Here is a 14,482-nt window from a genome sequence, read left to right on the forward strand (position 1 = left end):
TGCCAGTCTTCTTAAAACATTCGAAAAAGAAAATCTCCTTCAGTGGCCACCCATTGTGGAAATTATCCCGCTGCAGGAGATATAGCATTGGCCCAACAATAACGGTTGGGATTATTTGATCTCCAGCACCGATCTCTTTCATGGCATGTGGAGTCGTTGGGAAGAATATAAGGACTTGGCGATGAGATACTTGGATACCTCGGCAATTGCCTAATTGGGCCAATTCATATGATTTATGCCTGAGGCATTAAATAATGTGAAGCAATAGGAGAGATCCAATTCAGTCTTGAACACATAGATGCTTGTAGAAATATCTTATTAGAATGGACTTGTGAATTATCAAAACTATAACTAGGTAAGAGCAGTCAGTCCTCACCGTACCTGACCTCTTTATCTTACAATCTATATCTCAGATCTACAACGTTGTATGCATAACTCTTGTCTCCACAAGCCGAAGTGCATAAATCTCCCGAAACCCGAAACCCGAAACTCAAAAGCTTAGAGACTCCACTGCCAAAATTCAGACCAAGGCCCAGTTCAGACCAACTAGGCCATAGGAACAAAGTTGCCCTGGTCATCCTTTCCACCTTGCTCACCCGGCCGCGGGATTTTGCCTCCCCGCTTCGGAATGAGGGCACACAAAAATGTCACGCCAAAGAGCGCAATTCCCATGGCCCAACTGCCGTGCAGACCATCAAGGTAGGAGCGTCGCGCACCAAGAAGCGCTGAGCCCGAGAAGACTTCTTCAAGCCCGCTTGAACCGGCAGCGATGACCTCCTCAGGATTGATACCCTTCATGTATTTGGGTATACTTTTCAGAAGTAGGTTGTTCATGATCGAATCCGTGGAGCCCACACCGTAAGCGGCCGAGATGAACTGGAAGACTATGAATGGGTCAGTGGGTTGGCAGTTGGTATCTTGAATACATTTGGACGTACATAGAACAGTCGCCATGGTAATGGCCTGGTCATCTGTTGAGCGCAATGCTCCTGCTACAACAACAGGGATCTGAACTGAGAGTCCGGTGCCTGTACCGTACAGAATTTGATATCCGATAATAGGGCCCAGACCGGATGTCAGATCGAAGGTGTAGATCAGGCCCGCGCCGATAGTGGCTAGTATACTGCCGGCTAGCAAGAATGGCTGGTAGTATCCGACCTTGGTGACAACGGCAGATGATAAGAAAGTTGCGATGGCTTTCTGTCTATTAGTTCAAGTCCCACTGAATATAAATGCAAGGAGACCGGAACTGACATGTTGAGAGAATGGTTGGGATGTTTTTGATCCCGCTGGTCATGGGAGAGTCTCCATTAATGGCCTGGAAATAGATTGGAAGGTTATAGATCAACGAGAAGTTGGCGGCATTGAGGCTGATTCTGTCAGATGTTGTTCTCGAGGCTTGATCGTGACGCAAAAGAGAGCAAAACTCACAAAAAGATAAAGGCACAGCAGGCGCCGATATTCCTATTCGCCAATAGTCGTGGAACCATCAGCGCACGGTCTTGCTGCCACCACTCGATACCGAGGAAAGCACCGGTCAGGACAACCCATAAAACAAGACAAGCGATGACGGAGCCGTCGCTCCACGGTTTCGTGACTCCTCCCCACTGTAGAGCCAAAAAAAGCAGATCAAACCTGCCAGCAAGACTACCAGGCCGATGAAGTCGAACTGTTGCAATTTCTCCTTTAGTGGCCTTCCCATTCCGGATTTGGCCTGGTCAGGGGTGCGGAAGAAGAAAAGCAAGACCCCGGCAGCCACGCCACCGATGGGAAGGTTAATGTAGAAGCACCAACGCCATGTAACATGCTGCGAAAAGGCGCCTCCCAGTAGAGGTCCTGCAATACTCGCTACACTGAATGTAGACCCCAGCAAGCCAATGAGTATGGGGACTTTCTTTGGGGGCGCAATGAAAGCTGCAATGGTGTAGCACCCGCCAGTGAGACCGGCTCCCCCCATGCCCTGGATAGCCCGTCCGACAATCAACGCAATACTGTTTGGCGCCAAAGCGCAGACCAAACTTCCAATCTCGAATATGCCAATAGCCGCCAGAAAAGAGCCGCGCAGGGAGAAGCCCTTGTATACATGACCCCAGGCAGATTGGAAAGCGGCAAGTGTCAAAAAGAAGGAACTGCCGTACCATCCGATATCTTCCATGCTCTTGAACTGGGTCGTGATCTTCGGGATCGCAGTGGAGATGATACTCTTGACTTAGAGTTAGCAGGGTATCTTGGAGATTGTTCATGATTCGGGTACTTGCCATATCAAGGGCGACCTGAAATCCCAAAGTTAGCTCGGTATTAGTATCTATAAGAGTATGCTATGGACTTACCAAGAACATGCTCAGCATCAATGCGATGACAATTATGACCAAAATTGGTCCCGATGGGTACTTAACCGGTGCCAGTTCATCTGGAGACTCAGAGGGCGTATCGGTTCTTTCCTCTTTGGTGTCTGTAACCAGGTTCGAGTTTGTCTCCGACATGGTTTTGAGTGAATGTAGCGATGCACAATCAATAGTAGCCGGGAGGATAGCAAAATATTGTTGAAATAGCAAGGAATCTCTGTTAAATACCCACTGAGCTTCAAGCTGTGAGAGAAAGAAAAGTACCCGATGGTTTACTATATAGGGGTCAGAAAAGTACCCGATTGGACCAATTCTGATTAGAAACCTAGCTAGGTCACCAGCTTTGGTACCATGACGAACCATGAAATATTGATGATGGGCCTGTTTTTTCTTTGTTTCAAGGCGAGATTTCCTTGGGGAGGCCATTATGCAGCAGTTAAACCTCAAGCATTGGTCATCAATCGCGGCGTTGATTGGTCTTTTGGCTACTCTGCTATATGACCGATGCTGGTCCCCCATATCTCTATTTGAGCATAAATCAAACGTTTGTCGCTGTGTCCCTGGAGATGCTTGTTGGCCTAGTCCACAGCAATGGGCGGACTTCAACTCGACTATCAAAGGGCGACTCATCGCATCAACTCCCATCGGGGCACCATGTCACCAGCCTCAGTATAATTCGACAAAATGCGAGGAGATTCGAGGAGAGTGGGAATGGCCTAGAATCCAGTTGAGTACCCGGACCTTCCTGCGGACCAAATTGGGCTAAAGGATAGCAGCATCAACTCTCCAACTTCGGTTATGAGTGCTTTCTTTCAGAACGCCGGCAACAATCCCTGTGATCCTTTTGGAGAATCCGAAATTCAATGCCACGTGAATGAACACGTCCAGATGGCTGTCAATGTTAGTTCGGTGGATGAAGTACACGCCAGCCTTGACTTTGCCCGTGAGCACAATGTCCGAATCATAATCAAAAATACAGGACATGAGTACATGGGGAAATCGGCACCGGCACGCGGGACATTGTCATTGTGGACTCACCATCTTTCTTCGTCTGAAGTGATTCCAAATTATCAAAGTCAAAACCACAACGGTAGTGCACTTCGCCTTGGTGCAGGTATTATGGGATCGGATGCGGTGAGGGTTGCTCATGAGAACGGGCTGCGCATCGTAGCAGGGTTCTGCCCAAGTGTTGGCATTGCTGGGGGTTACATCCAAGGCGGAGGACATGGTCCATTGAGTTCATCATATGGGATGGCGGCAGACCAGGCACTGGAATGGGAGGTTGTGACAGCAGATGGGCGACACATAATCGCTTCGCCGACTCAACACACCGAGCTGTACTGGGCTCTCGGCGGGGGCGGTGGGGGTGTTTTTGCATTTGTCATATCTGTCATCGTCCGGGCATTTCCCGATGATATACCCGTGGGAGGCGCCAGTATGGTCATATCCCGACAAGATCAGGCCAATGATGATGCCTACTGGGCCTCCTTTGCAGCCTGGCAAGAAGAACTCCCAGCTCTCTTAGACTGCGGGGCCACAGCCGGTTACGCCATCTTAAATGACACTTTTTTTGTGCATCCTATCACAATAGAGGGAATTCAGACTGCTGCCGAGATGGAGACATTGCTGGCCCCACTGAAGTCACGGCTCGATGACATGCACATACGGTACACATTGCAGGTCAGCTCAGAGGCCAACTTCTACAACCATTACCGCAAATACCAAGGGCCTTTGCCTTGGGGTGCATACCCGGTGGGTCAACTCTTCGGAGGGCGGCTGATCCCGCGTGTGGAGCTTGACGAGCGACCGCACTCTCTACTGGCTACCGTTCGACGAATCACCGAGGAAACGCATGCATTTCTTGGGTTTGTCGCTCTCAACGTTAACCAAACTCAAAAAGGAATTACACCCGTGCAACCTGTAGCAGACAATGCGGTTCTTCCCGCGTGGCGTCATGCAGCTCTGACGGTCCTGGCTCAATCAGTGTGGAACTATTCTGCCCCTCGCGCGGATGGGCTTTCACGTGCGGAGGAGATGACCCGGGTGGTTGGACCGGCGCTAAAGAGACACGCAGGGGTTGGGCCAGCAGTTGGGTCGTACATGAACGAAGCCGATTTCCAATTGGAGGACTGGCAAGTCGAGTTTTATGGGGCCCATTGGGATATTCTGAGTGGAGTGAAATATCGATGGGACGCCGAAGGATTGTTCTGGGCACCACTTGGCGTGGGTAGTGAAAAGTGGAGGTTGGAGAAGGGGGGCCGGTTGTGTAAAGTCGTCGGTTAATTAAATGGTACCATCAAGATGTGAGTGTAACGACGCGATAATATATGTATCTAGCAGAAGAAAGAATAAAAATGCAGAACGCTCATTTTCATACTCTGGGATGGAATAGAGGAGGGTACTATTGATCTAGATCCTCCTAGAGCAACCGTGTGGCTGTCGATCCTTGTCGTTATCGGTGCCATGTCAGAACTCTAGTTACTATCTGCACTATGCAAGTAAGCCTGCATAGCATATGCTATCTTCCACATACATCAAAGTGTTTTCACCGTTGGGGGCCTGAAGATAACAAGTACGTATACAATCATGGATTGATTGTTTCGCCATGCGACCCTATGCTAGAGGGTTGTTAAAAGCGATACAAATACTAGTGCGTACTGTCTTGTATCATCACTACCTACTAGGTACCTTGTATGTGTGTACATGTAGTGTCATTAATATTAACGTATTTCCCAAGCGAGCGCCGCACCCCAAAACACATTGTAAATGCGATAAACTACAGGTTTATATCTCAACAACCATGGTCTATCGGGATTATTGCTTGTAGGAATATGCTTTTTAGGTGATATCTAGCCTTTTTAGGAAGATTGGGGGATTTTTACAATTCAGTGACTAAGATATATCTGTTTATAGCTTGTAATTTTCGGTAATTTTGAAATGATGATAATATAACTTTCCGATTTCTTTGAAGTCCATATACAGTGCTAATAGCTCTTATCAGTAGCTATTGAGCAAGAACTAGATAAAATAGAAACGTGGTTGTCGGGATATAAGTGTAGCATTTACTATATATTTTGGAGTGCGGCGCTCGCTTGGGAAACACGTTATCTATCGGTCGAACAGTCCTACCCCCGCGCTCCGTAGGGGCGGTTCATAATGCATACTCTGTCTTTAGCAACAGGTCGACAAATGAGTCTCCCGTGTGTGCGTCAGATTGCATTAGTGCATGTAACATCAAATCCTGTAGCTTGCTAGCGCCTTAATATAACATACATATGTAATATTTGTACGGAGTGCACATGAAAACAAACTGATGATGATAATTATATAGTTTGCATATGCTGGAGACAGTTCGTAGGCTGCCTTCAATGTCGACAGGGCATAGTCCATGGCCGCTACCTTTTGACTTAATTCCTCGCGAGGTCCACAGATACAATGTCAGGTCCTAAAGTTGTTAACGTCTGCAGTATAAGATATTCCATATCAAGTGGGTGCATTTGGGACTAGGTAGGCAGTTAGCGATATACTATCAGCCTTATTATTCACAACACTATTATTACCAATTATAGGCTACTTCACCTTTGTAGACGGCCAGCTATAAGTCTGTCATACTGACATACCTTCTGGTCTCTGTTTCCCTTGTCCTCGTCATCTCCTAAAGTTGACCTCGTAGATCCCTAGGTAGATATCATGGGGCCTTACACTATGCTATGTATATATTGCCATTCATCCATGGAGGCTTTCGATTACCACATTACCACTCTTATACATAATCTAAACAAGATGCCCAGCCCTGTCTCCATGGGTACCTAGGTAGGTACCCAGTTAGGCGCGAATGGAAAGCCTCAGAATATGGTGTCACCACTTTAGTATAAAACACGCAATTCAATACCTTGACATAAATCAGTATTTATCTGTTTTTTTGTAACAGAGATACATGGCCAGGAATAGAGGGGGCCGTTTGAGGATGATGCCACGTGACTTCTCTCATTTCTCTATTAGTCTCTCCTGGATAGTTCCTTTCTCTCCTCACGCACTACAGAGACTCTTTCAGGCCTTTGCTTCTACGGTAGTCTCTAAATTCTCTGGTCTCACAGCCCATGCACGTAAAACTGAGGAACAAAGCAGAACCGGATACATTGGGCTACCTTCCCGAGCTGGGGGCCCAGAACATATTTGTCAGCAGTCTTCAGAGCCCTGAAGGTCGCAGCTTTGGAGACCATCAACCCCGCTAAATTATTGACCTGGTGATCTCCCGAGGTCTCTATGAAACTTGACTGAGCGTCATTATAAATCACCCGATGCTGTTGTTCTGGCCCAATCATGTCTTCCCAGGCACGACTTCGCACGTCGTGCGACGCCTGCCAATCCTTGAAAATCAAATGCAGCCAAAACAAGCCCGAGTGTGACCGCTGTGTGAAGCACGGACTTCATTGTGTATATAGCCCACTCCGTCGCATGGGAAGACCTAGAAAGCGAGATGCTTCGTCTCAGGGTGCTCAATTCCCGAGTGGAGATTCGGATGCCCAACCTGCCCAGACAGAAGACACGGCTCCTCTAGCCACGGAAGAAGAGGATGTTATGAGCCAGTGGCCCGATTCAACCACCGCGATTTCATTATCTTTGGCTGATTCTATGCATGATACTCCATTCGTATCTGACACCACTGATCGACTGGCGAGCTCTGTGAGCTGCCCCGGCATAGCCTCCCAGAGAGGTGACTTGGGCAATATATACCAGGATGCGTTTATGGAGGACATTCAATCCTCGATCGACTGTCAACTTCCGTTCTTACCGCGTCAGTTACCCACCGCCGCTCCACCTAGGCGGAACCCGAATGAGTTGAAGAGGAAGAAATTGGGTCTGGAAAGCGCCTCTTGGCCAATGACGCAAAATATTGCTCCGGCCGCTACTACAACGACTTCATATGCGTTCAATGAGCTTTTACCTTTATCAAGTCCCCCAGAAGCAGCCATGGGACGGCGCCTCAGCCTCCAGGATTCCCAGTCGGAATTGCCAGAGCTTCTAAATAGAAACACAAATGACACCGCCAATTGTACTGGCAACTCACAGTCCGCTAGGCACCATTCAAGGAGGGATGAAGCGTCTGGGGATACGGCTGGACTTCGCGAACCTGATTTTTCCAGTTTCGCTTCATCCTCAATCTCTCGCCCGGCCATATTCTCATCATCAGACCTATTTGCGGAACCATCAATTCCAGCGAATTCTTCATGGCCTCAAAACCCCTCAATGCGCTCTTCACAGAATTGGAGACAGCCTGACGATCATAGCAGACATACCTCTCTCAGCAATGATCGCGACCGAGAAATCGGCTCGCTCGCCACGCCAAGCAATCGAAATGGTAGTCTCAGTTCACGCAGCACTACCCGACCAGCTTCCGAGTCCGATGGCCCATGTCAGGGTCAATGCTACTTAACTATTCTCCGTCGTCTCGCCTGGCTCGAACATTCTCGTGGCACGGACAAAAAGCTCCTAACAATTGATGTGGTCATGACAGCCGAGCGGGACACTCGCCTACTCAAAGAGCAATTGTTTAAATGTGGTAGAGATGTTCCCGAAGACGAAGGATGTCTTTATTCACGGCCTACCAGCCTGATGGCCTTGAGCTTGCTTGCAGAATGTGTTGTCTCCCTTTTCGAAGATCTCTTTCGCCGAGCAGCGATCTCCGCGCACGAGAGGGAGCGCATTTTTCGAACTGCATGGCCAATAAACTCCAGTCCCATTTCCCCCGGCGGAACGAGGACTTTATCTGCTCATCAGTCTGCTGCTCGCTTTGAGCGCTCTATACGTGGCGCGTTCGATCGAAATATTACCTGTCCCGTTCCGGAGGCAAACTGTGATCTATTCCTGGGAAAGTTTAGAGTGGGAAGCGAGGCCAAATCACGAGCTATGAGACAGATCTTACGGCGTCGAATCGGGAAACTCTTGGCTACGTTGGTCGATATCAGGAGATTTGTCGGGCCCGGAGGTGGTGTTATACAAGGATCTGCAAAGCAGATCGCCGAAGACCTTCACCACCGTGTAGAGTCCTTACAAGGAAGAGTGGAATTGGCGGAATAATAGGAACTTGCCCTGTTACCATCTCGATGTGGCTGGTTTGATAACGATATGTTTATTTTTCATGCTCCAAACGAACAAACCTGAATGGCTTTATGATTTTATAGAGGGTCTCGTGAAAAGAAGACCACTATGCAAGATGATTTTGTTTACTTACTGCACATCAATATAGGGGATTGATAAAACCCCTCTACGTCTGAAACCTAGTACAGCCTTCAAAGTTCCTAATTGGAATCCTGTCATAACTTCTGCTGCTTTATATATTTTATGCCATATATAGTTAAAAGAATCTACGATCGCAAGAGTTTCATATTCTTTCAGAATCAGAGAGCAGCTATGTTGATGATTAAATTGATAACGAAATGGATGAATATGTAACTATGAAAGAAGTAGAAATTGCCAGTGGGTAGTTAACTAGGTAAAATTGAGTATCAATTTTTGAAGATGCGATAGGAGTAACTTGTTTTTGTTAGCAGTCTACATAGAAAGTGCAAGTACCTAGAGTCGGCCAGAGAGGCGGTATGCAAAGTACATACGTAGGATTCAAAGTAGGAGGCGAGGAAAGCGGTGATGTGAAACCTTGCATTTTCCGGAAGGGGGGTATCAATCCCCTTGACACAACGTTTTCGTTGATGTACACATTCCGATTCGCCTGGACCTTGCCAAACTAATTGTGACTTGTTCAAACATCCAAGCTAGTATCCGCTCCTTTATTGACACACTAGAACAAACCTACATGTGACAGCCAAATATGGCCAAATTTATGCGCGTCGGGTACTTTCGAACATCGTTGATTGGACAGAAAAGTACCCAACAAATAACCTTGGAAGAATTGGAAAGTACCCGATGGATGAATAATATGGAAAAAAGGCCCGAGGAGATATGAATAAGTGCCCGACCAAAACCCGAGGTCCCTTTCTTTGTCTTGGGCCATTCTTTGTTATGGTCCTCTAGTCAACCCCCTGGCCCCCGGCTCCTGTACCGAATACTACATCATACGATACCTCTTTATGGTGGGGTGTATCCAAATTGACGTCTGCCGCAATCCCAGAGCATATATGCGTACCATGCATATTTCTCGGAAGCACATAAGTGTCCTAAAGCATTAATTGTTGTTGATCGGCAAGGTAATGGTCAGTTAGTTGGCGTTGCCAAGTCAGTTTCCTTTGTACAAAACCCTTCAATTCCAAGTAGTGCGAGGTAGTGCGATACAAACCCGCCCTTATAACAATGTTAACGAACGGAATTTTCAGACAAGCGGACAGCTTTCAACCGTTCGCTCGGAACACTCCAATGATGCAGCGCTTTCAACCCCAGCAGCCTTGCAACTGTCTCGACCGGACAGCCCAAGCCCTCAATTGCTTCCCAAACATCTCGACTATATCTTCACTAGACACCCATCAAATGTCTCTAGATGAAGTCCTCTCCATCGGGACAGCTTTGGTCGAGCACTGGGAACTATTGCATGGCTGCCCCGTAACAGAGACGCATCTGGACGCGCGAATGCTGCAAACAATGATAGATGCCGTGATAAAGACACTCACGCTGTACGAGGTAGCTGTTGGGTCTATCCTCGGAGGCTGGGGAGAGAACCAGGAACCTAACGGTGTGGGTATTGGTATGTGAATCCTCAGCCCGACATGATCCACTCAACTTAGTGGCGGGCTAACGGGGGTGGCTTAGACAAATCCAACAATCCACCCAGCACTCGCAACGGAAGCAGGGATAGGTCAGTGGAAACCAAGCCTGCGGTAGTTGTAACTGAGGCAACGGCACATTTGGGCAATATGCAGCTAGATAGTCATGAAATGACGGTTGTCGCGCGCGAGGCTTTGCGTCATGCTACCATGCGGTTGGGGGAGATGCTGCATGATATCGAGGAGGATATGAGTATTTTGCGGGATCGAGCAAATCCATCGCAAAGGAATGATCACCATGTGGGGGAGGTGAGACAGATTACGTCTCGGTTGCTTCGAATTTTGGGAAGAATCAATAGTAACGATGGTAACATGAACGAAGAGTGAAAATTAGGTAGAAATCAGCCCGATAGGTGATACGGAATATGACCCGAAGGCCCTTGATAGTCACCGTGACGACGGTGTATAGTTTCATTTTGGGTTATTTAAGTAAAGATGTCGAACGCCAGTATGCGAACCATCATCAAGGACCCCAGAGATTATCTGCACCTCCCTTTGAACATGTTGGAAGACTTGATCCTTGTCACCGGGGCCACGGGTACCCAAGGAAGAGCGACCATACGGGCATTGTCAAAATTAAATGTCCGAGTCCGGGCTTTGGTGCGATCAATCACATCCCCTGCAGCGCAGGAATTGCGCAATCTCCAAGTCGAATTGGCCCTAGGCGATTTCGACAACCCCAGCAGCCTACGCTTGGCATTATATGGCGTTACAAGGATTTATCTCAACGTCTCTCCGTCTCCGACGGACCCCGAGGCTGAGACTCGGCATGCGAGAAATGTCATCGAAGCCGCTACCCAACCAGGAAGCACCGTCCGCACTCTCGTCTATTGTGCCACTGCCCTGACAGGCCAGCATGAAAGTTTCCCAGGATGGGAGAATAGCTGTGAATTCTCCAAGCAATATTGGCTAAGTAAAGCGACCAACGTCAACCAAGTCCGAGCGTCGGGTATTTACAACTGGATCATCCTTCGCCCTTGCACCTTCATGTCCAACTATCTCCAACCTTTGGCGCCATTCTTCTTCCCAGAACTGCTCAGTACCGGAGTGTTTCGCACTGCTCTGACACCCAACACGCCAACCATGTTGATCAGCCCGGATGATGTGGGTCGGTTCGCTGCCATCGCTCTGACTAATTCCGAACAATTTCATGGACGAGAGATCGATATTGCATCTGAGGCCCTCACACCCCCGGAGATTGCGGCTGCGCTGGCTGAAGTAGCAGGAAGACCCGTGGACGCGCAGTATATGGAGAAACCCGAAATCGATCGGCTGGCCCGTGAAAGCCACGTCATTTGGGCTCAGACTTACTTCAACGAACAGAGCTGCAAGGTTGATGTGGAGAAACTCACCGCGGAATTTGGAATTCTACCAGTTACTTTTCTTGATTTTCTGAATGCCCATCAAAACCATGTCAAGGCATCGTTTGGGACTCTCTGATTACTGGAAGATGGGGACTGGGAACGGAAGGTCTTTCAAGGAATATATTTACTTTGTCAATGATTCCATTTCCCATATACAGAATCTGTATCTCCACACCAGGTTAATAGCATCCAGCCATATAGGCTGTATTCTCCACCACATCGCACAGTTCATCTGTAATAACTCCGGGAATTTCATGTGCCCCATCATGCTCAACAACATACGTCTTCTCACTATCACAAAGTCCGACAAGATCTATGCTATGCCGGATCCAAGGATCGTTAGAGCCATAAACATGCGCAACAGGAATAGAAATACGAGCTGAATCAACTGTCGGGTGAAACATTTGATAGAACGAGCCCGAAAGACCGCACAATGCCTTCCCCTCCAGCTCTGTTTCTCCTCGCAAGTAAGTCTTGTCTGTGACGAGATATGAAGGGATTTCGGTTGGACATCCTGGCCGGACTTGGTGGAACTTTTGAAATGTTTCGAGACCGAAGTAGCCGCGGACGTCGATTCCGTGGTCTAGGGATTTGGAAAATGGGATCGGTGAACCAATGAATATGGCAAATGAGAAGAGTGATCGTTCTTCTGGGCTCTCAAGTTGATGATGGAGAATCATCGAGGCTGCTACAGCTGCGCCCTAAACTCGGTTGTTGATCAAGATCTTCAAACAGCCTCATCCAATTGCGCCAGAGGACTTACTTGACTGAAGCCTATGACCCCGTCAAAAGGACCATTTTGCTCGATGATATTTTGAACGAAGTGATGCGCTGCAGCTACCTTGCTCGTAGTGGGAGTGTTGTACCAGCATCGGTAGGGACCCGAGAAGAAATCACCCATTCCCGGTGCAGGATCACAAGTCTCGGGAGCATTGGCGAAGAAGAATTCATAGTTGGATGGGAGTTGAGATTGCAGCCCAGCTAAAACCGCTTAGCTTAATATTTACCTAGGTATGAATGAAAATTGAAAGGCGGTATTACCTGTTTGAAATGAGAAGATGTCCCCATTGACACCCATTCCATGAAGACAAAGAATGCGGACGACCATATTGTTAGAGCTGTTTCAAAGTGGATATTGAGGAGTGTTTATGCATTACTGGTATGAAGGATTTGAGGCGGCGACTTTTGATTGTATGCCCCCGAGGGAGGTACTTAGTCCCCGAGCAGATCGCGAGTATTTACTAGGAAGAGCATAAAATATAGAAGATACAATTCCAGAACACATCGATATTTCTTAAAAATACAATTATCATTTGATATTGAATAACAACATGGATCCTTTCACTCCAACTGTGGTGGTCGTCTTAGCGGTCGTTTTTTACTCAACTGCGCTTGGTATATACCGGCTGTTGTTAAGTCCTCTCGCACGATTTCCAGGACCCAAATTGACCGCTCTCACTGGATGGTATGAAACTTATAAGGATGTTTTTCAAGGAGGGCAATTCATCTTCGAAATAGAGAAGTGGCACCAGCAATATGGCCCTATCATTCGCATCAATCCTTGGGAGGTGCACATTGCCGACGCCGAATTTTATCAGACCCTTTATTCGAACAAATCACGTTACAGTAAGCCCAAGGCTTGGAAGTATCGCTTTGGGCTTCCTCTGTCCACATTTGACGTGATTGAACATGACCATCACCGTCGACGTCGCCAAGCTGTCTCTCCGTTTTTCAGTCGTCAACGAGTATTCGAATACCTCCCATATGTACAAGAACGCGTGGACCAAATGTGCAAACGTCTGGAAACGGAATATGCGGGAAAAGATCTTCCAGTATCTCTTGATGATGCTTATGCGGCTCTCACATCCGATGTTATCAACTATTATAGCTTCGGGGTGTCCTACAATTTCCTAGATTATCCCGACTTTCAGACACCATTCACCACATCAATTCGCAAACTTGCCCGAAGCCTTCATCTCTCTGGTCACTTTCCATGGTTCCTGGCCCTCATGCAATCATTGCCACCCTCTGTCGTTGCCATCCTCAACCCAGACATGAAGCCTGTCTTTGATTTCCACGGCGAGATTAGAGCTCAGATCCAGCGCTTAATGGCGGATAAAGACACAAAGACCAAGTCGAACAACCACCGCACAATATTCACTGAACTTCTCCATTCGAAGTTTCTACAAAATGAAGAGAAATCTCTCGACCTCCTTCAGCAAGAAGCAGCTAGTCTTACCGGAGCAGGGATTGAGACAACCAAAACCGCTCTGGCTATGGCGACCTTCCATATTCTAGACAATCCAGCGATTTACCAACGGCTACGAGCTGAGCTTCGCGATGCGATGCCAGACCCTGTAGGTTCCCCGCTATCTCTCTCGCAACTGGAAAAGTTGCCTTATCTCCATGCAGTAGTCCAAGAAGGTGAGATTTGGAAGTTGAAAAGTAAATTCATTTCCCTTGGGCTAATTTTCAAATTTTGAAATTTTCGTTTTAGCTCTCCGCTTGTCGTTTGGTATCTCCCAGCGCCTTGTGAGAATTGATCCTTACTCCCCAATAAAGTATGGAAAGTATGTTATCCCACCAGGCGTCCCATTCAGCATGACATCCTATTTGCAGCACCGCGACTGCAACATATTTCCCGATCCGGATGAATTCCGACCAGGAAGATGGCTAGGACAAGATGACGGTGGGGCAGAAAGTGAACAACATCGAGGACTTTCGAAATACCTCGTGCCTTTCGGAAGTGGACCCCGCATGTGTCTTGGGATGAACCTGGCTAATGCCGAGATGTATTTGGCCTTGGCTCATGTTTTTCGTCGGCTCGATTTGGAACTTTTCGAGACTAAAAGGAATGCGGTTGATATGGATGCCGACTATTTCATTCCGGTGGCTAAAGCCGGAACTAAAGGGGTTCGTGTTTTGGTCAAGTGAGGACATAGTATTTCCGATAGGGTAGAGAGGGTAGGGTAGAGAGGGTGGATCTATCCTACCAAAT

The 14,482-nt window shown here is 47.7% G+C and overlaps 7 protein-coding genes across 7 annotated transcripts; 5 read left to right on the top strand and 2 right to left on the bottom strand.

Moving 5' to 3' along the window:
* Positions 1 to 546: 546 nt before the first annotated feature.
* Positions 547 to 2,483, bottom strand: N7446_001708 (MDR family MFS transporter; the record flags this gene model as incomplete). Its single annotated transcript, XM_058510457.1, has 6 exons — positions 547 to 884; positions 939 to 1,196; positions 1,255 to 1,370; positions 1,432 to 1,607; positions 1,652 to 2,203; positions 2,331 to 2,483. The coding sequence occupies 6 exons, from the start codon at positions 2,481 to 2,483 to the stop codon at positions 547 to 549; spliced, it is 1,593 nt and encodes a 530-aa protein (XP_058375993.1).
* A 660-nt stretch (positions 2,484 to 3,143) lies between these two features.
* Positions 3,144 to 4,628, top strand: N7446_001709 (long-chain-fatty-acid-CoA ligase; the record flags this gene model as incomplete). Its single annotated transcript, XM_058510458.1, has 1 exon — positions 3,144 to 4,628. One exon carries the CDS (start codon positions 3,144 to 3,146, stop codon positions 4,626 to 4,628), a length of 1,485 nt encoding a protein of 494 aa, XP_058375994.1.
* Positions 4,629 to 6,668: 2,040 nt separating this feature from the next.
* On the top strand, positions 6,669 to 8,426 carry N7446_001710 (Zn(II)2Cys6 transcription factor domain-containing protein; the record flags this gene model as incomplete). Its single annotated transcript, XM_058510459.1, has 1 exon — positions 6,669 to 8,426. One exon carries the CDS (start codon positions 6,669 to 6,671, stop codon positions 8,424 to 8,426), a length of 1,758 nt encoding a protein of 585 aa, XP_058375995.1.
* Positions 8,427 to 9,719: 1,293 nt separating this feature from the next.
* N7446_001711 (uncharacterized protein) lies at positions 9,720 to 10,447 on the top strand (the record flags this gene model as incomplete). The annotated part of the gene is made up of 2 exons (XM_058510460.1): positions 9,720 to 10,041; positions 10,107 to 10,447. 2 exons carry the CDS (start codon positions 9,720 to 9,722, stop codon positions 10,445 to 10,447), a joined length of 663 nt encoding a protein of 220 aa, XP_058375996.1.
* Positions 10,448 to 10,555: 108 nt separating this feature from the next.
* Positions 10,556 to 11,560, top strand: N7446_001712 (NmrA/HSCARG family protein; the record flags this gene model as incomplete). Its single annotated transcript, XM_058510461.1, has 1 exon — positions 10,556 to 11,560. One exon carries the CDS (start codon positions 10,556 to 10,558, stop codon positions 11,558 to 11,560), a length of 1,005 nt encoding a protein of 334 aa, XP_058375997.1.
* A 103-nt stretch (positions 11,561 to 11,663) lies between these two features.
* N7446_001713 (uncharacterized protein) lies at positions 11,664 to 12,592 on the bottom strand (the record flags this gene model as incomplete). The annotated part of the gene is made up of 3 exons (XM_058510462.1): positions 11,664 to 12,185; positions 12,248 to 12,465; positions 12,526 to 12,592. The coding sequence occupies 3 exons, from the start codon at positions 12,590 to 12,592 to the stop codon at positions 11,664 to 11,666; spliced, it is 807 nt and encodes a 268-aa protein (XP_058375998.1).
* A 223-nt stretch (positions 12,593 to 12,815) lies between these two features.
* N7446_001714 (cytochrome P450) lies at positions 12,816 to 14,418 on the top strand (the record flags this gene model as incomplete). The annotated part of the gene is made up of 2 exons (XM_058510463.1): positions 12,816 to 13,908; positions 13,982 to 14,418. The coding sequence occupies 2 exons, from the start codon at positions 12,816 to 12,818 to the stop codon at positions 14,416 to 14,418; spliced, it is 1,530 nt and encodes a 509-aa protein (XP_058375999.1).
* Between the last annotated feature and the right edge of the window lie 64 nt (positions 14,419 to 14,482).

The sequence above is a fragment of the Penicillium canescens genome (assembly GCF_028828765.1).
Source record: "Penicillium canescens strain IBT 15451 chromosome Unknown utg000002l_segment0_segment0, whole genome shotgun sequence".
NCBI lineage: Eukaryota > Fungi > Ascomycota > Eurotiomycetes > Eurotiales > Aspergillaceae > Penicillium > Penicillium canescens.